Genomic DNA, 24,063 nt, shown 5'->3' with positions numbered 1-24,063 from the left:
TTTGTATTAACATTCATGCATCTTTAAAATCACCACAGAAACTACAAGCTGTTATGAGCAGGTATTTTACCACACCTAGGAAGCTGAAGAAGAAAATGAACTTTGGGAAACTTTACATGTTCTCAGCTCTTTAGTATATACGAAGGAACTAGCAGTGTGCTCGTAAAGTCACGAACATCATCCCTTTCCTATTGGGAATCCAGCTGTGAATAGTCCAAAATTTAGTTATGTGGTTCCTTGTAATATGCAGAAATACAACAAGCAAGAAACAAAAATCTAATGATAATGCCCCCTCAGCAAAACAGTATATATATTTTTTCAGGTGTGATTGAAGGGGCTGCTTTAAATAGAGGAAGTGAAATCATCAATGAAGTGTTGTACAAGCACATGATACAACCATGCAAGAAGCTTAGCATCCTAAGGAGAAACAGTTTGTGATGGCATGAAAAACAGGTTTAGGTAAAGGAGTGCAGCCAGGCCTTGCTGCAAACCATCCTCCTTCAAACCATCTTTGAGGAACACATAGCATGGATTCATCTTACTGAAGATGAATGTTAAAAATCAACCTAAATTAGATGTCTAGTCTGACTGGGATTTATCTTATTTGATTTCTGGGCTTGATTCATTTGCCCACACAGAGGAATCTAGTTCCATTTAGCCAGGTAGCCTCAACCTGCCATGCCTTCAGTGCCCATGTTTCATATTTGCCATCCTCCTGTGAAAGTTAAGTATGCTAAGGCATCTCAGTTGGTACTGGTCATCTATTATTGGGCAACTTAATTGAGCTTTGAAGTGTACAAAGTTATACGGGATCTTAGCCAATGCAGTCAATGGAGTCTAAAGAACCATTCAACGGATTAAATGAAGGCACCATTTTAGATGACTATTGACCCCAATGGAAGGTTAAACATCCAATCTGCATCTAGACACCTACATGTTGATATCTAAATTTCTCAGTGTCTTCAACAAACTCCACCTCTCATGTCCCTTTGAAGTCACTCAAAAGAGACAGAATGGGTTAAGACTCAGTACCTCCCACCACAATATAGTACAAATGAGTTTCTAACAGGAACTTTGTATATTGTTCCCATAACTGTAAAGGAAGCCTAGCTAATTAGTTTAGACTGGCTATTAACCACAGCAGGAGCTCACTTTTCCAGCTTACAGATCCAGACCGATGCCTACATTAGGTATCCTTACCGGTGTGTGGAATTTCACCCCTACAGTAAACATTTACATCTGAACAATCATCCTATCCTCCTTTTAGAGATGGTGGAGAGGAGTACACCCTGAGGAATTGATTACCTTGTCCTCTGTAGACATCTAAATTACGTCAGACAAATTCCATTCAATGGTGTCTGTGACTGTGAAAATAACCTGGAATAATCCGTTCATATTTACACTCTTAATGTCTGAAATTAGATGAGACAAGTACTACTGTAGGGGTGTGAGATGAGCTAGCTGTCCGAGCTCCCTCTACAGTCAGTAGAGGAATTGGCACAATCAAAGAGAAAAGTCTGGACAAGAGTTGTCCTTTTCTCTGTTAAACATAAAAGAAGCAGAGACCAGTATACACTAGTTACTGAACTTCTTTGTTGTTAAGAATAGGTTACTCATGTTTACCTACCTTCTATTTTGTGGACTGAACATATACATAAGAGAAACATGGATCTTTCTTGGCCCCTATGGAGGGAGCAAGGTTAGTCTTAAAACTGCATTTTAGTGAATAAAAATCAATGTTGTTCTACACATCGTGAAAAACAAACAGAAATGGATTTGAGCTGAAATGGCCAGAGGAAAGCGAGAAAACAAATGAATAATATAATGCATAAAACTATTTCTGAGGACAGGAACAGCTGGTTTGTCAACTCTTTAGAGACTGTTAATAGGAATGAAGATTGCATTGTGTTTCACTGGGAAAAGTAACTTCCCTTAGGTTGAAAAAATGACTTTCTTATTCAACAAATAAGATACAATAGAAACAGAGACGGGATCACTGACAGATTTATATTTTTTTAAGTAGAAATACTGAAAATATTAAACGAGTTTCTTTTTAAAAGAATCTAAATAGTATGTTTGTGATAGATAAGTACAGATAAGATATTTTTCAAATTCAGAGAGCATCTTAGATGCTTGGGTGGAATTAAGTTTACAGATTAAAATATGTGGGACAGAATACAGATGAGCCAAGTGTCCATGATTGTATGACAAAACTCTGCCTATATTTCTGTGGTGTCCCTGAAGTCAGGCCAGGTGGCAGCAATAGAATAGGGGTACTTATTGATTCAGAGCCCCAGGACACAGCAGGAGTCAATTTTACCCAAGAAAAATAGTAAGTAGATAACACAGCTAGTGTATACAAAGAAAAAGAATCGGACAAACGATCCTCATTCAGGTCCAAGTACTTTTTTTCTGATATTTAATGCCGCCTTTACTATTTCAAAACCAATCCATTTCTTCTGTTGTTTTATCTTCTTGGTTTCACCCCACTCTCTCAAACATCACACAGAGATCACCCTCAGGAATAAAGTTTCCATCCTTTTTACATACCCTCCATTTTTTAAATACAGTGGAGTTTTGCTTTTAACTGTAGTTGCAATATGTTTCTCAGTAATGTCATGTTCTATCTAACCACTGGATTACGAGCTTTCAGTAATTGCAGCCTTCTTCCTGTACTCCCAGGGCTTTTTGTATTGCATCTTTATTCAGATTTATCAAAAGATTGTTTAGAAATGTGAATAGATTCACCTTTATTCTCTGGCTGATGGCTCGTAGTGCGATGTGGTGCTGGTGCACTATCCTTTTGTTGTCTAAGGAGGTGCTTGTATATGCACACAGAGGAAACGCAGTTGCATTTCAGAAAGATTTTTGTTATGGAAAAGCCTTATTGAGGTAACATATGGTATCGAAAAAACATTCTCCAGCTTCTGCAAAGGTTCTAAGCAGCTCAGTAAATGTCAAGTCATTTTCATTAAATGGCATCAATTGATTCAGAATATCCATGATGGGGATTATTAAGAATCTCAGGTTTATTGCTTCATTTATTAAGTTTCATACCATCATGATGGCTAGATTGCTTGTTGGTGTTAACAAGAGGACATTTTTGTGCACATCAGAGTTATATTCTGAGCCCAGGTTAGTGTTGTAGAGCAGTAGAAAAACAAAGCCGGTCCTCACTTTATATTAATTATCCTCTAATTGCTGAAGAAAAAAAAAATTGCTTAGTTATAGCCAGCTTATCAGGCAAGGAACTATTTTGTGATAAAATGTAGCAAAGTGCATCAGAGTATAGAAGAGCTTGTGATCAGTATGGTTACTTTCCTGCATTATTTCATTATTAGATCTTTGGGTACATACAGAGAAATAACAAAGAGTAGAATGAATAAAGTAAATGAATATGATAAATAGAAATTAGGTTTTAGCCTAAATAAGGTTTTAGCCTACAGAAGGATCTGTTTAAAGTAATGAAGGGATATAAGCAGACTAAGGAACTCAGAGACTTTAACGTAGGCAAGATTTATAACATTAACTATAGTGAGATGTTACAAAAACCCAACAAGAGCAGGCTTTGTTTTCTTTATTATCATGGACAAAAACTCTTACAAGAGGAGTTTCCAGCTAATTAATCTAAAGCTCAAGGATCGGAATGTGGCCTGGTACTTAGATCAGCTGGAGATCACTCAGGAAAAGCAGATGAAGGAGGGAAAATATGTTAAGAAGGAAGTGCTGAGAGACCACATCTGCTTGAAGAAGCAATGCCTTCTCCTAAGGACCACTTACGAACACGCATGTCAAGAAACTACACAAAAAACTACCAAAAAAAGTGGTTCTCACTTGGTTTTGCTCCAAACTGGGAGACTGGTTATCATGACCTAAAAGACTTCGTTGAAGTGACCTGAGAAGCCTTAAATGATGGAATCCAGTTGAAATATTGTACAGTGGAGTATCATGATGATATTCATTTAATTGCATCATTGTGTTTACATAGTGATTCCTGAGAGTAATTTCTTTTTTTTTTTTTTGAAACACAGCCACCAAATCCCTGAGCGACATGACCTGACTTTGAAACTTGACCTGTTTTGAGGGGAGGAGACAGTTGGGGCCAGATCTTAATAGATCTCTTCTGACCTGAAAGCTGGCCACAGCTTTAACTTATCTATTACAAATGGGGAAAACCAGTCAAAATCAGACTTCAAACTATTTTTTTAGGTTTTAACCTCTTTATTTTATGACAAACTTGATTTTCGGAGTAGCATTTGAGGCTTATCTGTGTAGGTAAGTGATCAGATGCCATTATGCACTAATGAAAGACAAACATATAGAAAAGAGGAGGTAAATGAGAATTAGGTTACTAATGTTATCCCACAAATCTATCCCTTTGTCCCCCTCTTTATTCTGCACAGGTTGTAGAACTAACTGTCTCTCTAGTATGAGCCTGGGGATAATATTTGATTTTAGACCCAATTTCCTTAGATTTGCAAGACTAAGGTAGGAGACATCCTGATACAAAACACTCACATTTCAGCATTTTAATACAGCTGGCCACACATATACAAGTTGCCTAGATTTCCATTACAACAGAGTGATTTGGTGAGGACTATCAGGGTGCAAAGAGAGAAATTAATAGGTACTACTGACATGACTCAGTTTCTTAAACATAGGTAAGGAATGCCACTCAAGGTGCCCTTGTATATCTGAAATATCTAAGTGGAGCTGGCAAACAAGATATAGGACTTATAGGAGAGCTATACACTTATGGAGAAAGCTGCAGAAATATGTATTTCCTCTAATGGTATTAGATGCCTATTTGGGGGTAACTTACTTAGGTGAGCCCTGAATCTCCTCTGACTTTGCAGAACTTTTGAGTTTAACACCATTGGGAAATAATGAACGATAAACAGGATATGAAATAGCACTTAAATCTTATCAAGAAAAAATGCTTTTGTCATATCCACAATTCCTGTTCTCCCAGGCCCTGAATATAGCTTGGTGCAATATTTACTGTGGCAAAACCCAGAACTGGTGTCTAAGTCCTATGAACCCTGAAATTTAAAAAATTATTTTTATTTGTTTGCCCCCCCCCCCCCCCCCCCCAATACAAGCAGTAGGCAAGAAGCGCTTTAGCTTTTACCTATTGCACCGAGAAATAAAGCAACGTTCGAGGAATCTTTGTAACACAAGGGCCAGAAAGACCTTATGCAAGTTGTGGAGGAAATTCTCTGTCACTGCTTGAATTTTTCCATCTGAAGGGAGGGGGATGCCAAAACCCAGAAACTCCATCTCAAAAAAGTCCCCAGGGAATACCCCGCTGTCAGACCCACTGCAAACCCCGACCCTTTGAAAACCTGCCGCCGCCGGCCACGAGCCTGGTCCCGTTAGAGAAGGACGGGGGGAATCCAGCATCTCTTCTTGCACAGGGAACATCTGCTTCCAAATACACCCTAAAAGACCAGTCGGTGTTCCAGCTAGCTCCCCGCAGTTTTGCAGGTGGGTGACAAGAGAACACGTTTATAGAGATAGGTCCAAAATCCCAGGGGGATGCTGGAGAATCTCCTTCCCTCTTCTACAAGCCTGGTCCTGCGGGGCTCGAAAGTGCCGGAATCCCCCCCGGGAAAGACCGGGGTGTCCGGGAAGGGAGGTCCAAGGCTCTCCGGGGCGGGTTTTAAGGAGGTGGGGATGGGCTGAGCCTCGGCTTTTGGCAGCTTCACAACAGGCAGAGAGAGCAGGGAAGACCCGGCGGCTGCTGCGGAGGATGATAAGTTTGTGCTGGCTGCTGCTCCCGCTGGTGAGTAGCCCGGTGGTCCTTCGGGATGGGGAGGGGGGGGGACATCGCACATCTGGCTCTTGACACTCTTGACCACAGCTGGATGGCTCTGCAGCTGCCCCGCAGGATCCAGGGTGGGGGATGTCAGCAAAGGTAAGGTAACTTTTCTCATAAGAGGGAGTAGGTAAAAAGAAAGAAAAATCAGGAAAGGATTAAAAAAAAGAGGATGGGGATGTAGGAGAGGAGGAAGGACAAAATATTACTGAGTTAGAGGTTTGACCCCGCTCTTTGCTTTAAAATTTTCCAGCCCTAAGATGCTATTAATAAATGTCTTGTCATTTCCACTCATTAGAATTGCAGTTTCCAAAGGACAGAAAAGCATCCCCAAAGCTGAGTAACTGTAGCATGGCTTTAGAAAGACAGAAAGGGGTGGCTTGCTGTCCCAGTTGTCCTGATAAAGGCAACTTTGCTGAAGAAAGAGCATAACTAAAAAGGAATACTTCCTCCTGATGGATTTGGGACATTTACCTCTTTGGGAGGGCACTGATGTTTATACTGCTGAAGGTATCTGCTTGTAATATCACCAAGCAGGAGCACAAACGGTCTTATGCCTGCTATGCACCGGAGGCAGCAGGTGAGACTGTAACATTAAACATCAGGGAAGCTGTATGAGCACAGAGACACAATTCAAGCACATATATCCCTCTCTAAGCCCTATGCTCTACTGCTGGCATTGCCTGGTCTGGTTAGCAAAAGGTAGTGTAAATACACGTACAGTCATATATCCTTTTCCCCCTCAGTCTTCAGCCTCAGAGAAGTGTTTGGAAACCTTTCTATGGGTGTGATTCCCAGGGACCCATTAATTCTAACTTTAGCCATTTCACAGTTAAATGTTTAGAGTAGGCTGGGATTTAGACTCCCACTGTAGTCAAGGGGGAGACAGTCACCTTGCTGGAAGGCATTTCATCTTGTCCTGATAAAGACAGATGGAGTGAATGTTCCTCTATTGATAATAGTGAGAGCCTAGGTGGGTACAGACTGGTCTTGAAAACCTTCAGATTTAAAAAGTGAAAGATGGGATGTAGATTTTCACACCTCACATCCTCTGGAACTAATTTTTTCCTCTGTATTTACACAGCTTTATGTACAAGTGATAGAACATAGATCCTTGCTATTAGTTATATATAGTTTTTTATATATATAGCTATATATATAGTGTTAACTTAACTTGCATATAGTTATTACACATGTGTAATACCTTTTTTTCAGGGAAAACTAGTCAGCCTGAAGTGTTACACTGCTACAGATACAGTGACTTTGGCATCTGGACTAGCCTTTTTACACATAATAGAGGCACAACTTATTCCTGCAGCTGTCAGCAGATTGCAGCTAACCTGAAGCGGTATCATGCACATCTGTGGGCTGCCATGCATCACTTTAATGTTTTAGCATATTGCAGCAGACTTTGCCCATAATAAAGGAAATTCTACAAACTGCATGCTCTAGGTAGCTTTTGGCCCCAAACTATTGCTCATCTATAAACTCCAGTTACATGTCTGGTAAGAGTCAGTGCTCTAAATGCCAGTGGTTTTCATGTCTCAGACTAGGTCTCATGGGAAGCTTTGCACCCTATGTTAGACAGTCAGGGAAGGCCAGACACCCACAGGATTTATTGAGTAAACAGTCCTTTCACATTTCAAAGGCTCATGTCAGAGGAAAGAAATAGTTCTTGTGTGGATTCTGCAAATAATTCATTATTCAGATATGAAAATAAACCAGAAGGATAATCCTGAAAACTTCCTCTGTGAAACTGGGTAGTTTTACCTCCTGTCAGCTCCACGGGGAGCTGTATGTTGCAGGATATACTTTGTGCCTTGAAAAATAGAGTCCTTGACATTAAAAATTACCATTTGCTTGTACGAGACAAGGAACAGAGCAATGGGTGCTGAAATGCATAAAACCTACTTTTCCTGTCTTAAAGGGTTCAGAATCTCAGGAAACAGAGGACGGGGAACAGAAAAGCCTCTGCATTCACTGTCCTTCCTGCTGAGCTAAACTGCTTTCTTCTTCAAACACGTAACACCTTTTCACGTTTCTGGGGAAGGGGTTCAGTCTGATCGAATGAATGGAGGTGAGAATGGAAACAGATGGGTTATCGTTGAGCTATACATTTGCTTTAACAAAGCTTTTCTTGTGGTAATAGGCATATGGATCCAAGTCTGAGGAAAGACGCTGATCTCCCAATAAAACAGAACTGGGTGCCTAAATTTCTGATATAGCTACTATTGCCTAATTTGTGTTGGAGGGATATACATGCTTCTAGGGATCCAGTCCCTGCAGAACTTAAATTCCCCTCCACAGGGAACTGGAGGTGTGGAAGAGTCAGTCTGTTTAGGCATTTCGTTAGCCTGGAGGGAGTTAATGGAGGGAGACAGGCTGCTGTACAGTGAGTCACTCTGTCCTCAAATAGGTGTCTGCGGCAGGTAGGAGTAATCCTTCCCTGGAACTGCTTGTCTGCCTTCACTGATCATTAAAGAAGGCTTGATAGGGGAGTTTAGAGTAATCATCTAAAATTATCTGTCTAAAATTAGGAATCTTGTCTAAAGTTACTCATTTAGCCTTCTTCAATACTGCTGGCAAGAGGTGGAAACACTCCAAGAACAACGGCTATGGCTTCAGTTGAGTCAACTTGCTGATGGACTTTGACATCTGGGTTTCAGTTCTTTGGCATTAGGTGACATGAACCCCACCTTTAGGCAAACATACTACACATGCAGAAAGGGAGAAATTTCTCTTTAATTTGGAGGAATACTTGCAATAGCAGGAAACAAGGATCCTCAGTTATTAGTGTTCTGTTATTCTTTAAGTGTTATAATTAAATGCTCTACCAAATTTAGCATAGAGCTAATAAATTCATTTTCATTTTTCTCAAGATAATACTAATTACATAAAGTTTATAAACAAAATTAATTAGTATGGCTGTATTGTCACATACAGAAGACCTATGAATAAATACATATAGTGGTATACATGGATATCTATGTATAGCAAGTACTGTTCCCTATAAGGCTATGCAGTTAAATACAGTCAGATAAATACAAGCCAATACACAGAGGAGCATTCAAGCATTACTCTAATGTCTTAAAAACAATCTTGAAAAGATATTCCTCTAAATGACTGTAAGGCAATCAGTGTCTCAGTTTCTCTTGTTCCATAGGTAATTGAGTTAGAAAGAGAAAACAAACACTGAAAATGTTCTCTAGGTAGTCATTTTCAGCCCAAAAGACTCCTGAAATAATCTATTTAACTGGCTGAAGAGCAAGATTGGAAATAGGTCTTTACCTTTGGGGTTGAAAGCTTCTGGGATCAAGACTGTGTCAGAGCTTGCAAGTTGAGGGTAGGACTTTCCATAATAAATAAATATCTTGCTGGTGACTGCAGTCATGTCACTGCTGTGGTGACCTCATGCTTTAGGGTCAGTCAAAATCAAGAGTGGTAAACATGGCTTGGATATGTTAGAAACAAACTGGATGCCCATCTATTTTCACAAGTGTATTTGAGTGGGGGACTTTTTTGTTGCATAAGAAATCCTTGGTTATTTTTTCTAGTTTCTTGTAGTTTTCTGGCAGAACATAATACTACATATCTTACATTATAAATATCCCAGAATTACTCATAGGGCACAGTGGATAGGAAGATCCTTAGTGCGGTGATTGTGAATGTAGCTGTGCTGAAATGGACAAGAGCTTATGGAAATTGAGGTTGGTCCCAGCTCCCTACAAAGCACATGTGAAAATTGGCTCTGACTCCAGTGACCTGGGCTTCCCAGTCTCAGAGCTTTCTAATTAGCACTTGGCTTTTTGAGAAAGGAGTTAGGCAGATAGGAGGAGACAGGCCTTATGGAAGATTTTGATGAGATATATTCAACCGAGAAGTTTATGAAAAAGGCTGAGGATTTCTTTGTCTCCTTCAGTTATTCAGCCTGTGTTCAACATTTTTCATGAGCCTCCTTTCATCCTATAAGCCTTTCCTGTTCATCAAAATTTCAGCTGAAAAAAGTGTGTGCATTTCAGAGCACACGCTGGTTCTCTGTGCTGTGTCTTTGGCACCACTGGCCAACTTTCAGGACTGACTGAACTCTTCATTCCACAGTTAAAAATAGGTAGAGGATGCAGGAGTTTTGAATGTCTTTGCTGTGCCTTTCTGTATCCTAAAATACCAGGTGAATTTTAATCCTCCAAGCTGGGAGTCAGTGTGTGACACGAATGGCAGACAACTCCAGTTTTGTATAAGGGAGAGCTAAAACATTCAGGCATCAGAGTCATATCAGAAAACCTGAACAGGGGAAGCACAGACGGGGAGAACAGGGAGTACAGAGATGATTTCAGAGCAGATCTGAGATGAGATCTGAGACACGAATGCAAGCTGTAGACACAGAGGCAAAAAGAACAGTGATGAATATGCTTAGTAAATGATTTATGCACTTGATGCAAAAACTGTTCGTAAGGTTTCAGGATTGCACAGCATTGGAAACTAAACCGGATCACTGGAAAGACCCTTAAAGTTCTTGAAACCTTCCCATCTCACCAACGAATTCAGCCACTTCTTCGATTTTTGATTAATTTTCAAAAAGACTAAGTGTTACCAATTTACTTCTGGCTCTTTGATCCCATTGAATTGCTTTTTCAAAAGTGACTAATATATTAGGTGCCCAGCTTTGAAGCATTTCCCTTGTTTTCAGAGAGAATAGAAAATGTCCTTACTTTTCCCCAAGTGTGCTAATGGACTTCGTAATGAGTGAAGATCTGTCTTTTATGTGCCATCTAAATTACAGTTTTTCTACCACCACAACAGCCCAGGGGCACCATCTTTGGATGGGTTCTCAGAAAAATTGCTTTTAACTAAGTTGCACCAAGTATAGCATGAGGATTTTGCTAGAAAGACTCTCTTCCCAGTGCTTGCCAAGTCTGATGTTGTACAATGTGAGCAAATCAAACCCTAAAGTGCCATTAGCTTGAAATTTCTGTTCAGATTTTGGCAAATAAATAAACTATCATGTAACAGAGGAAATACAATGCAATGCTATACTTACTATCAGTGAGTATACTACTTAAGGTTTCAATGCAGTAACCTTACAGATGTTCAGAAAAGGAAGTCTAAAAGTAAGCACAAACCCAAAATCTGGCTCTCTAAACTGTCCCAGGTTTTTAGCATGTCTGTGCCTGTCATAGATTAACTTTTTAATGTTCACTACGTGATTGCTTTGTTCCAGGCAAGATTTTTTCAGTGCTCAGGACTTAGAGTTAAAACACCCCTGTGAATTTTGGCTGGTCACTAAGGTTCAAGCCAGAAAAAAGATCTTTGTGTTACAATGCTCAGCAATGCAAAGCTCCGTTCCTTGAGTGCTGCCTACAACCCTGCATGAAACCTCTAAGTTTTCTGTATAAGCCTTGGGGTGAAGGCACCCCACTGTAATTTTCAGTAAGATACACGCCAGGTTACTGTCTAGCTAATAGAAAATGTTGATCAAAGAAGTAGGATTTTAAATCAGCCTCTTACATTTATTACTGTGGCAGGGAAGACTGCCAGATTGGAGCTCCCTGCCTCAGAAATCTCTGCTTTGTTTTTGTTCCTAAATTATCCTTTTCTAAGGTGAACAGGAGCTACTCTTTTCCTACAAGAGCTCAGTTGTTACAGCAGATGACTCCCAAATTGCAATACTATGTCCCTGCAAAAATTCAGACCCCCTGTTCTCTAGAAAGCCCCATCACCTAACCATTGTAGGCAGATTACACCAACAATATGCACTTTTCTCTGAAGGCATTGTGAGACTAATAACAAAAAATAAGTAAGCCATAGCAAATAAATCACAAGTAATGTTCTGCCCAGAAGGCATTTCTTTAACTGTAAAATGGTTTAACGTCTTTCTTTTTCTTAAAGACTGAAGAAAACCAACAAATTGAAGCATCATCACTGTTCTCAATTTGTTGTGTACGAGTCATTTTTTCTTTTTTTTTTTCTTTTTTTTTGTAACAGTGGGATTACTTCCAGTAAGGCTACATGATTGTAAGTTAACACCACCAACCTCATTTTTGTTTCTTATGGGATAGTCTGTAGGTTACACCTGGAATTGCACTTGATGCTGATTTTCAAACACTGAAGTGTCAGTAATATTTAGCCTATGTATTGGCCTATAATAAAACCTCTGGGCTCTGGTGGCTATAGCCACCCCCACCCCAAATTCAATTAACGCAGAAGCAAACAAAATGTGAGCATGCTGATTAATTGCTTACCAATCAGTGGTAGTGGGATTGTCTACAATCTCACCATTGGTGAGTATCACCAGCGCTTGGTCAGGATTTCTAGAAGAAATTGTAAAATCATGTTTTCTGGGATTAATCACTGCTTTGGGAGGCAGGAGTCTGGACTACATGGACTAGGGATCTGATCTGTTATAGCAATTCCTCTGTTGTGTGTAAAACCAATGCAGTACAACTTCCTTATGCGTAGGGTACGGGCTTCCCCAGCCACTGTCAAGGAGTAGCACTCTACTGATTTCAGTACAACTCTGATGATTTATGGGGACTGAAGGTCTGGTTCAGTGGGTGTAGATTTACCAAAGGAGAGAAAAAAGGACACGCAGCCTACTTCGAGCAGCAGACAGCCTGGCACACATATTCAATGTTTGATGTTCTATTTGGGAGAGCTCAGCTGCTTAGTCCCTCATTTATGGTCCACCTGTATTGGCTGCCATGTGTTGCTTAAGTTGACTTTTGGAGAAAAATAACCCTTCCTCCTCTGAAACTTTTCACAACTAATTATGTGTCTGTTTCTACCATTGTCAGCACCTCTGGCAAGAGATGGGAGTTAAATTAATCCATCTCTCCCAAGTGCTTGTTTCTCAAAGGCATTTCAAATCTCCTTTCATGGTTTTAAGTTCATTTTGGGTTATGACTGGCTGTTGCTTTCAAGACTTTTACCAGAGGACTCAGTATAGATGGTAAGTTGTATAGCATCATGTCAAGTTGTCATGACTTTTAAACGTCAAGCCTGAGAATATTCCAAATACAAAGTTTCTCAGGAGTAACAGAGTCTAGAAATTCCAGAAAGTAGAGAAATGACTTCTCTCCTGTCCAGCTGAATCCATCTTTATAAACTGAAATAGTGACAGATTTATATAGCAATCATTTTGTTACTACTACTGAAATAATTCATTTGTTATATAGGCCAAATGCAAAGAGAAATGTATGTTAAAATACAAAGCGATGAACAGGGATCTTATTAATATCTGAAAAATTTCATTTCAGAATTGTGTTACTATAGTTCAACAGCAAGAAGTACTATTTTAAGAGTCACTCATGCTGATTTATAAAACATATTTTGAATTACCCACTGGAGGACTATAATGCATGAAAAAAGCCATGACTTAATTCTCTTTTTGAACAGTGTCCTTAATCCTCTTTCTGTTCTAATATTAGGATGTATGAACCATCTCTAGAGCCTCATAATTAAAAGCAGTCTGTCTATGCTACTTTAAAACCCAAATGTAGGCAGATTTTTTAAAGGTTTTTAAAGATAAAGTTGTGTTCCTTTTTTCTCCCTAGGCAGATGTTATTGCTAAGATGCAATAGCCTACATGACTTGCAGTAAAGTTTCTGTGGAGGCTAAAAGAAGTTCTGGTTGCATTGTTCACTGAATACATTCTGAAAGCCAATAAATCAACTTCCTGAGACTGAAAAGGCAATACAGCAGTGATGTTTTCATCTGTACTGTGTTGTCAAAGTCCCTAGAGGTTTCAAATGGCCTACAGTCTTCCTCAGAAATGTTTCAGAAAGCCTTCAATCCATCATTTCAATTAAAATCACTACCCCCTGAGCCCCTGGCTTTGTCTTGAATAGCATGGCTTGCAAAGGAGCAAACCCTCTGAGCTATTCCATTTAAGTTTCCCTATGTTGTGAACATCCCAATATCCCAAAGGAGGCTTTGGTGCAGTATTCAGTTGTCTGAATACAGTTCAGTTGCTTTCTAGGCTGTCTTGACTTTATTGAACCTGGGTTTAATTCAGTTACCTAAACATGGGTGTGTAGAAATATTTGAGGCATCAGGTAATGCATTTGAGACTTCCACATGGGGCTGGCAAAATTAATGCAGAATATACAGGAGAGGGCTGAGATACCCTATAGCATCCCGAACAGCACTAACCATTCCTGGGTGAGTGAGACATCCTTTACATTTCCATGGACTGCAAAAGAAGCTCAGATAACAAGATCACATGTAGACACTGACATTGTATGTTCTTTCTCAGAATTTAATTGCCTTTCCAGAGGCAAAAATTTTGGGATTTTCTAGGGTATTAAGAACATCTTCACAATCACAGCAGATTTGATGCAGGACTACAGGGGACGTGAAACTTTCTGGAGTGAGAGCTGGAGGCCAAGCAAAATACATGACAGCACCTAAATGACACTAAGTATCTGTACTTAAGAAGATGAATCTAGATGCTGTTCAACAAGAGAAGTCTAGAAATCCATTTAGCTGTTTAAATGTAGGTATCTTAATCTGTGAGATAAATATAAATCCTTAAGCTCCGAAAACAAGTCATTAATTTTTTCTCATTTCTTCATCTGGTAAAATGGAAACAATGACTCTGTCCAAGGCGTGTGTAGCATCCTCAGATAATAAATTGATAAAATTTTGTAATCACTCAGATTAAACTATGGCCAAGATTACTATTTTTCTATTTTCTCTAAATTCTTGGACTTCAGTATTTCTTATTTAAGGCCCAGTGGACATAAAACTTCTGCTCCTACTTTTTGCTTCTGTTTTTATGATTATACCAACTGCCTTCAGAATGGAAGAGCATACACCATGCTGTCTCAGTAGAGTGATTACTATGACACTATAATCTCAAGGTTTCAAAGAAGACCAGGAGCCCATTCTATTAGTATCAGCATCTAAGCAGAGTATGAAGAGTAATTAAGACTTTATTGTCACACTTAGGGCTGATTCCTCCAATAAAGAAAACTTGGTTCTTGGGAGTGCCCAAGAATCAAAATAGGAATATTTTGCCATAGGTAGTTCTGAACACCCAAAATAATTAACTAAAAAAAAAACAACAAACCCAACATGTATATTTAAAGAAATTGATTTATTTTTATTTGTTTTACAGGGAAGATGTATATGGTCAGACTGCACGTATGTTTGGGGGACTCAGTGTGAATATTCACATAGCTGATGGATTCATCCAATTTTGGCCACCTGAAAAAGAGGTTGAGATCCAAAGAATGTGAAAAACATTTAAGTTTTGTGAAAAACATAGATGTAAAGGAGAGGTGGTATAAATGTCCAGATTGAAGAAGAGGTGCTACATGAGCTTGACCATTATGATACGCTGAAGAATCCATATGAGTATGCATATCCAGATGCATATACAAATTGATAAATGTATGAGATCACAGCCTCCTTCTGCCGTTTACATGTCCCATTTGCAGAAAAATCTTCAGCTGGAGTTTTCACATTCTTAGACCTCAAAGTATGAGCCACGAGGTACAAACTGGAAAGAAACCTGGCTCTTCTCCATTCCGATAATCACAGAAGTTCTTGTTTTGTTTTGTCTTTCTCTTACTGAGGTTGTGGGAATCCATCCAGAATGCAAGATATTCCAGCAGGTGCTCAAAGAGGAGGCTCTCTGCTTAGAAACGAATGAATCTGTTTCACCTGATCTAAAAGGTAATGGTCCTGATTGTCAAGCTCTGATATGAATATCCCTTGTATATCACTTCAGGGGCACAATATCAAGATACCGTTTGTTCTCCTCAATCAAGATATGATTTCTATTTTATTTGGTTTCTTAATAGTTTGAAATGTTTCTTCTATAGGCTGGGACTTTACCTCATCTCATTTTAGACATCTTTAAAAGCTCAATGTCTAAGTCAGGACTTGTCTTCTTAGATTCTCTTAAAGTAAATGGAGGAAGATGGATATCCCTAGAGCATGTTTCATTGAATCTGGTTTAGATGCTTACTTTAGAATGAGAACAATCATTCTCTGGAATAGTATTTCTCTTTACTAACTACAGAATGAGACTAAGATGATCAGTTCAGACCCTGAGAAGTTTAGATGCTTAGTTAGGGCAAGAAAACCCTACTTGGAATGTCTTACATTCCTAAAGTATTTGGTGTATACTTCCCTTATATCCAAAACTCCAAAGAAGGTTACACAGAAGACACTGAAACGCATGCTGAAATTATATCGTGTTGGGAATCATTCCAATCTGGTGAAAATGTTCTTTGCAAAACAAAAAAAAAAAAAAAAACAAAAGAAAAAATTAAACCCAACTTCTTCAAAATATTCTATTTCTACATTTTTGGAAGTTCTTTGTTTCTTTGTTTGTTTGAAAAGATTTATTGTGGTGGTGTTTTGAAATCTATTACAAGCTCAAATACAAATTTTGAAAATTAAAATGAACATTTCAGAGAGCCTGTAAAATATTTGCAAAATGCTGTGTAGGGGCTTCTCTTTGCTGGGGTTTTGGCTTTGTGGAGACATGTTTTGAATTGATTCAAAGTGAAATTTCAAAATGTTCAAACTCTTTCAAAAGTTCAGTCATATTTTTTCTGGCCAACTTTGCTTAGAAAAGTCTGAATCCACCTCAGTGAGATTTTTCAGATACATGAATTATCAGAAGTTCATTTTCTGCAAAGGAGTTATAAGACAAAGATGCCTCATGCGTTTAGTACAAATAGAAGTATTGCAACCACCTGGAATTCTGCCTTTAGCAGCCTATTGAAATTCAGAGACTAACCCCCAAGATGCTTCCATTATCATCATCTTTATTTTTCTGCAGCATTTCCAGTCACTCTAATGTCCGATATCCTACTTGTACTTGCCTACTCTATTTTAGTGGTATTTCCCCCACCTTTAATCAAGTCCAGAATACTTCCTGGACACATTTTGCAGTTGGAACACCCAGTAACCCACCCAAAAAATGTTCTGGCAAAAATCAGGCGTTTTCGATAATGTTTTATTACATGCATTACATTATGATATTCCAAGTATTTTTCTCTTTACCAGAAAAATAAATACATGATTTTGGAATCCTCATCGTAGCAAACAGTACTCAAAAAAATAAAAATCCCTGAACGTTCTGTTAAACTGTTTAAAAATCTTCAACTTTGTCAACTCTGATCTTCTCAAAGCTCTCCTTTCCACCTTTCATTCTCTAGAGACGGAAAGATTTTAATGAAAATGTGTTCTGGACTTTACAGCCTTTCTCAGTATATTTTAAAATGAAACATTAGATCTGGAAAAAGAATTCATGCCCAATATTTTATCTAGGATATTTTAAAACTAGACTTGCATTTCAGTTTTCAGGAACTGAATGAGACAAACTGAAGGATCACAATTTGTAGAGAGTTACTTCTCAGTAGTCACAGAGAATCTGTGCTGGAAGTAGTCTATATTGCAGACTTTTTAATCTAAAGTAGTTCCACATTATTCTTGTTGTACAGAGCAGTGTCTAACAAGTATCATCGGTAGAGTCCAGGGTGCAATTCCTCTCATCTTGAAGTAGATATTTAAAATAGGTCAATTGAATCAAGCTCTAAAAATACTTATTTTTTCTCCATTGTTGGAAAAAAAAAAAGAGCTGAGGGTCACTGAAAAAGACTTAAGTATCTGTGATGTCAACATTACTTGATACAACTCGTACTGCAGTTGTCTTTATGGAGTCACAGGTGACTTGGACAATCACTAGTCTCTTGAAAATCTTGGCGTGTAAAATGCTTTTTCTGCCTCTGCACTCAGCGCTTTCTTTGATATAAACTGTAGAAGTCACTGGAAATGAAGCCAGATCTAGGATTTACAACATACAGGTTCCACTCCTACATAAAGCCACCTGATTCTCATTTTTAACCCCACATTGCCAAATACAACAGATTTTTACACCCAGCTCCTCAAAGGTACTATAGTCACTCTAAGAGGGACCCTTAAAGTCCCTAAGTCTAAGTGTGTGGGCCGCTGCATGTCTAAGTGGGACTCATATTACCTGACTTTATTAGTTTGAAAATTAGCAGCCTAATTTAGGCTGTAATCATCCGAGAAACCTAGGTATTTGCATTGAGTGATTCATCCTGTCCTCAGAAAGGAGCCACCAATATATGGGATGAATCACGCGCTGGAAGTCCCTGTCTATTTGTACTGATTACAGAGGGGACACAGCTAAGATTAGCTAACATATCTTAGACAAAATTAGAGATAACCAATCAAGGCTTCTATTTTCCCATCTGGCAAATTGGGGATACCAGGAACTTTGTCCTCCCAATGGTGATGTGCACATAATGCTGTGGGAGGTTCTCAGGAATATCCTTTCGGAAGCCGGAGAGTAACTTTGCTCAGCTACAGGCAAGTAATATTGCTTCCACATTTCAGCTTTTGACAATTTTAGATTTGCCTTGTCATCAGTCACAGAGGAAACAGAAAAGAATCAGTGAAAGAAAATGACACCTCCCAAATGAAGCTCATGCACTGCTTTATATCCACCTTACGACTACCTAGAGATTGGTTTCGGTTACAGCGCGGTGGTTTTTTTATTGGTTCAGGCATCTTTACGTGCTGATAATTTTTCTGTGCTGCACCCACACCTACTTGCCAACAAACACTGCGTGACCACAGCTTGAGTCTCAGTGCGGTGCATCCTTGACAAAGCTGTCATTAACTATAACTTCTGAAAACCTTTTTTAGCTAGTAACGTGCCCTCTGTCCTCAGCTAGCAATCTCTGGTTTAGAGAACCTCATGAATGCCAACCAGTCAGACCTGCTCCTGATGATGGTTATTTTATATGATGCTAGGAGATGTTCTAGTTTGGAGGAATCTAATCCCTGTTGAAGTCCATTGTAAAAATGCCATTGATTGCCTAAGAACAGGACTTCAGACTTTAAGCATGGAATCAAGAGACTAAGGCTGAATTTTTAAGTCTGATGTTTTTCAGTTAGACTGTGAAACCCGTAATGAGAAATCTCAAGTGCTAATAATTATTCAATGTTTTTATTTTGCTGACTTTTGTTTTGACAACAGAAAGAGCTCCGGCTGATTTGACTTTCAGATTGTGTCTGCTTGAATTTCAGGTACATTCTCTCATGAGATAAGGTGGGGGAAGGTCGAACTGGAATGCCAAGTGCTTATGTGAGCAAGGATGCATTCAAAGAGAAGAGGAAAACAACACAATCCTTCACTTGCAGAGCTGTTGCTTCACTTGCATGTCCTGTTGTAGCTCTTCTTGCATATGAATTAGTGGGAAAGCCACAGACAACCTCATTATGGAAGATCAACTGTGTGATGTTCTCTGTGTGTTTCATTATTTAGAGGCACTTTTTTTTCAGGATGCACCAGAGATTGGGATGGTCTAACCTGCTGGCCCAGAGCCACTTTTGGGGAAGTGGTTAAAGTTCCTTGTCCAAGATTTTTTGAAGAAATCACCAATATCCACGGCAAGACTTTTTTCCTATTCTTTTTGTCCCTACATATTTTTTAAAATGCATTCTAATAGTTATAGATTCAGTAATTTGCTTATTTTCCTGATTTACAATGCTATCTTATGTCAGTCGAGATACAGTAATTATCCAGATACACATCTTGGCTTATGATCAATATTTAGCACTCTTTTGGTTTGTGTTATGCTGTACTGAATTGTCTAGTCTCTTTGGTGGTCTAAAAATTATGGGTAATTTCACTACGTTGCTGAGGTTATAAAGGAATATAAGTATGTCACAGAATAGCTGATTTATAAAGTCATATAACAATTTAGAAAGGACTGCTTGAGGTCATCTAGTCCAATCCTCCAGTCAGAGCAGGACCATGTTCAAATATTGTATCTAACTTCAAACCTAGATCGGGTGGCTCAGGGCTTTGTCCATAAACAAAAATTATGTTGTAAATGCAGGATAGGCTGCATAATTTGATTTCCTCTGTGTAAGGATTGAATTTGCAGAATGAATTTCCTATATGAAATGTAGAAGTTCCACTGCATCTTGAAATGAATAGGAACATTTGTCTCAACTTTTCAAATGATATATGGAATAATATAACTGTATAGGTAATCTTGCTGAACATGACTAGACCTGTAAGTACCTAACTTAAGAATCAAAGTAGGAATAAAAATTTGTTGTTGCTCATCAAAATTTAAAGAACCGTGCGTGTCCGTCCCCCCCGCTAATTCATTCTCTGATATATTTTACCATTAAAGGCTTCCTTCAGAGAAACTGTACACAGGAGGCATATTGGTCAGAACCATTCCCACCATACACCACTGCCTGTGGATTTGATGAAGGTTCCAGTAAAGGGCCTGAGGATCAGGTGAGTTTTTATTTCCTGCTTGTGGACATCTCTGGAGCATCCTTTTTGGTGTGCTGAGTAGTTGGATGCTCCCACACATCTAAGCCCTGCCAGAATCCAGTAATTACCCACCTTCAGTGGTAACCTCAAACCTTTTAGGTATATTTAGAGCCTGTTTGACAAACTAGGCTTAATATAAAGCAAGGAAGTAGCAGGTAGCACTTTCCTCTCCATCCAATTGTCTCCTCTTGGTGTTAATGAGTAGACTTACGATTGTTCACTTGTCCTGCCTAACAAAGATTTTGGTTCTCTGACAGAGGTGATTTGAATCCTCATCATGTACCCATCTCCCAAGGAAGCCCTACCAACCTGTCTGGGGAGGAATTTTTCAGGAAAAATTCCTTTGGATCCCTCCTGGTTTTTTTTTTTCAGATGTTACTGAGGCAGAGAAAAAGATTCCATAACTTTATAGCATGGTGGTCAATGCATGTCTTTAGGAGGGAAAACTTGGGTGCCATTGAGTACACATCTTTAAGAAGGAACTCTTGGATGTTGTTAAGTATTTCCACACTTTATCTTGGGTGTTCAGTGGAGTAGGAAGTGAACCTCTATTTTCCTTATCTGATGATCATCATTGGTACTCAGTGAGGCTCCAGCAGCATTTCTTTGCCCCCCACATCTTCATATGATTTAAATTTCCATGTTCCTCATCATCGTACTTGGCCCCAGGATAGGAAAGCCTCACACTTCATTGGTGATGGCAGTGCCTCAGTGGTGAACTTTGCCTCATGGCTGAAGGTTGTTGATTAACAGAGACGTGCTCGCTGCCTCTGCCTTTGAGTTCTGACCTTTGCTAAATGGGATAGTTTTAGCAAGAGAGAATAGGGGTGTCTCCATCCCCTCATCTCCAGTCTGTATTGGATGAGGCTCATATATCTTGCACAAATGCAAAATGGGGCACATCACTGGTTCCTCCTATTGTGGTATTTTGATAGAAGCAATGGACTCTCTCCAATCTATGAAAGAGACGACTAACTCATGTAGCTTGTTGTGAGTGTGGAGTCATGACTCAACAGTGGAAAAAGGTCATTTGTCACAGGCCAAAGCACGACACAGAATGGTGACGAGAGTCGTCATCAGTAACACTCTGGATGTTATCTGGAGTAAACCATTTGGTTGTCCAGGTAGGCAAGCTCAAGCACAGAAGTACTAGTTCAGGTGTCTGAATCTTTAGGAAGTGTAGACACAACTGGCTTCAGCCATTTGGCTCCATGAGCTTAGAAATTCAAGCTCAGCTGTAACAGGCGGTATAGATATCTGGAGCTCAATTCCCCGCCTGTAAACTAAGAACATTTGTCCTTCTTTACATTGTGGGGAAGCTAGAAAGATAAATGCTTAAAAAACTTCTGGAAAGATGCTGGAAACCATGCAAACAGTCCAGAAGGGATGTAAGACTCATAAGGTGGCATATATTCTGGAGCACAGTTCTCCAGCCCTGGGGCTAGCTGCCATGGCATGGCTCTCGCCCACAAAGCTAAAGTCTCTTACTCTCCAGGGTGGCTTTCTCTGAGCAGTTCTTGGCTTGTGTTAAACCAGGCATAATTTGTAGCTGTCCTAGGCTGAAATCAAGCAAGGGACTATATTTACATTTTAACATTATGGAAGATTTGAGGGCAGAGCTCGTGTCTGTGCTGCGGTTGTGTTTAGTTTGTTATTCCAGTCAAACCCACAAGGTCTATAAAAGGAAGACAAGATCAGTAAGCTCTACTGCATTGTAAACATAGGGAAGTAAGTACGAAGAATCCCACTTAGATTCTAAGAGAACCACTCATTTTGTATTTTGTATCTGCACTGAGGACTTATGTTATCTTCTGCATATAGTGGGGTTTTTTTAGCTACCCTACAAAAATAGATAAAATGCGTCGAAATACTTCGTTGTTCAGTTGAAGAACCTATTTTCTAATTTTCGCCAGTGTTTTGAAAAGACTGTATAAAATATTAGGACTATTTCAGAAACACCAGGATGATTCCTAGGTTGTCAGGGTTGCATGATTTATTTATGGATCTACTTAAAATTGCTAATTGGTTGTCTCAACCCAGAATTGTTGCCTTTTGGATAAACAGAGTTTGGATCAATTAGAGAACAAAATGTCCATTGCATTTGCAAGGAGGAAATTTGCCTGGATTCAGAGAATTTAGTTTCTTGGGATTTTAAATAATTAGGTGATCTTGTAGTGAATCAGAATAAAATTTGCATAGATAAAGCAACATAAACGTGCTTCATTTTTCTTAGGACATAGGATGTTTAAATGCAAACCAAACAAACAAATGAACTATAAAGAATTTACTGTGTTACCATATACGACAACGAAATGAACACTTAGTCCAAAGAATTAAAGACTGTGAGGTTATTTTCTTGGCTTTAACTTTCTTACCTCCACAATATGATGTGGCTCTTTCACAGTGTTTCAGTTTCCTCACTTGCAAAATGCAAGTTTTATTTCTCTTTTAGCTATAGCTGTTGATGAAAACCAATACTTATTGAATCTGGCCCAGGTGTGAAGGGACAGATTCACAAATCACCCATCAGCATGTTTCAGTGCCCTAGAGGCTTTATGTACCTATAGGAGAAAACGTACAAAAAAACCCAAAGTTAATATTTTCCTGTTGAACATGCTGAAAGGGATGAAAATTGCAGATGAGCCTGTGGGCTGTGAAACCTGTCTCGTGTAACGTTAAGTAGGATTCAAATGAAAATAAGGTGTGTTGCGATGGAAGGATAAACCTGAAGGAGATCTTAAGCATGCAAAGCAACGCATAGGTGATGGGTCTGACTAGTAAGGGAAAATGTATCTTAGTGGAATAAGCACACCAGCATGCATGCTGCATAACCACCAGCATTGGTCTGTGTTCTCTTTTTCTCATAGAAATCATATTACTCTGCATTTTGGCGTGTCTACACTGCTGGCTATGCAGCATCAGTGACTTCACTCATTATAGCTCTAATTGTCTTTGCTGCCTTCAGGTAAAAAAAAATAGTCTTTTTTTCAGCATGTCTTAAGACAGCCTCATCTTAATTCCTCTCAAATCTTCTGTGTTTTTGTTTTGTGGGAATTTTTATTATTATTTTCAAATCCTTCTCAGACATAACACCATTGATGGCGATGGGTCCTCTATTCATGTAGTTGCATTTCCCTGCAGATGTTAAAACAATCAAGCTGGTTGGGCAGTCTGTCTTAGCCTCTTTAATGACACCATACAGTGGAAATGCTCCAACCTGTTCACTATTAACATAAGGTAGCTATTCCTCCAGTGCATAGCAGGACATACTCTGCAGAAACTGAGTATCTCATGCCCCTGAACCAGCAGTAATTCTAAACTGTGGAAGACCATTGTTTCCATAATTGGGAGCTATAGAAAGAGATTTAAAGAGATTTAAATGTCATGTTTCAAGATGTTGGATATTAGGAAATGGATCCTGGATTTGATTGGTTCTAATGCACTTGGACAAAAGCCTTAAACTTACTCTGTGGACAGGAATGCAGAGCATAGAAGCAGTTTCCTAACTGGAATGCATTGGCAATCTTAAAGGTCATATCGCTTTGAGGATCCCAGAACCAAGTAGGGTGTCCAAATCTTGAAGGAGATTCCTTCAGCACAAGGTAAAACTATGGACAGGCAATCTAGGGAAATAGAATCATAGAATCATTTAGGTTGGAAAAGGCCCTTAAGGTCATCAAGTCCAACCACAAACCTAACACTGCCAAGTCCACCACTGAACCACGTCCCTAAGTGTCACATCTACATGTCTTTTAAATACCTCCAGGGATGGTGACTCCACCACTTCCCTGGGCAGCCTGTTCCAATGCTTCATAACCCTTTCTGTGAAAATTTTTTTTCCTAATTTTCCAATCTAAACCTCCCCTGGGGCAACTTGAGGCCATTTCCTCTTGTCCCACCACTTGTT

At 39.2% G+C, this 24,063-nt stretch overlaps 1 protein-coding gene across 1 annotated transcript in view; it reads left to right on the top strand.

Annotated features, from left to right (window-relative positions):
• The first annotated feature begins 5,720 nt into the window (after positions 1–5,720).
• LOC115339687 (vasoactive intestinal polypeptide receptor 1-like) overlaps positions 5,721–24,063 on the top strand; it is a 30,088-nt gene continuing 11,745 nt past the window's right edge. Inside the window, exons 1-5 of the mRNA XM_030010035.2 lie at positions 5,721–5,785; positions 15,394–15,493; positions 19,145–19,252; positions 20,008–20,117; positions 23,024–23,121. Coding sequence (XP_029865895.1) covers positions 5,753–5,785; positions 15,394–15,493; positions 19,145–19,252; positions 20,008–20,117; positions 23,024–23,121 — 449 coding nt within the window. The 5' untranslated portion in view covers positions 5,721–5,752. The remainder of the gene's footprint in view (positions 5,786–15,393; positions 15,494–19,144; positions 19,253–20,007; positions 20,118–23,023; positions 23,122–24,063) is intronic.

The sequence above is a fragment of the Aquila chrysaetos genome, chromosome 3 (assembly GCF_900496995.4).
Source record: "Aquila chrysaetos chrysaetos chromosome 3, bAquChr1.4, whole genome shotgun sequence".
In the NCBI taxonomy this organism is placed as follows: Eukaryota; Metazoa; Chordata; class Aves; order Accipitriformes; family Accipitridae; genus Aquila; species Aquila chrysaetos.
Note: the sequence above shows the minus strand (reverse complement) of the source record. Positions and strands in the feature narration are given on the sequence as shown.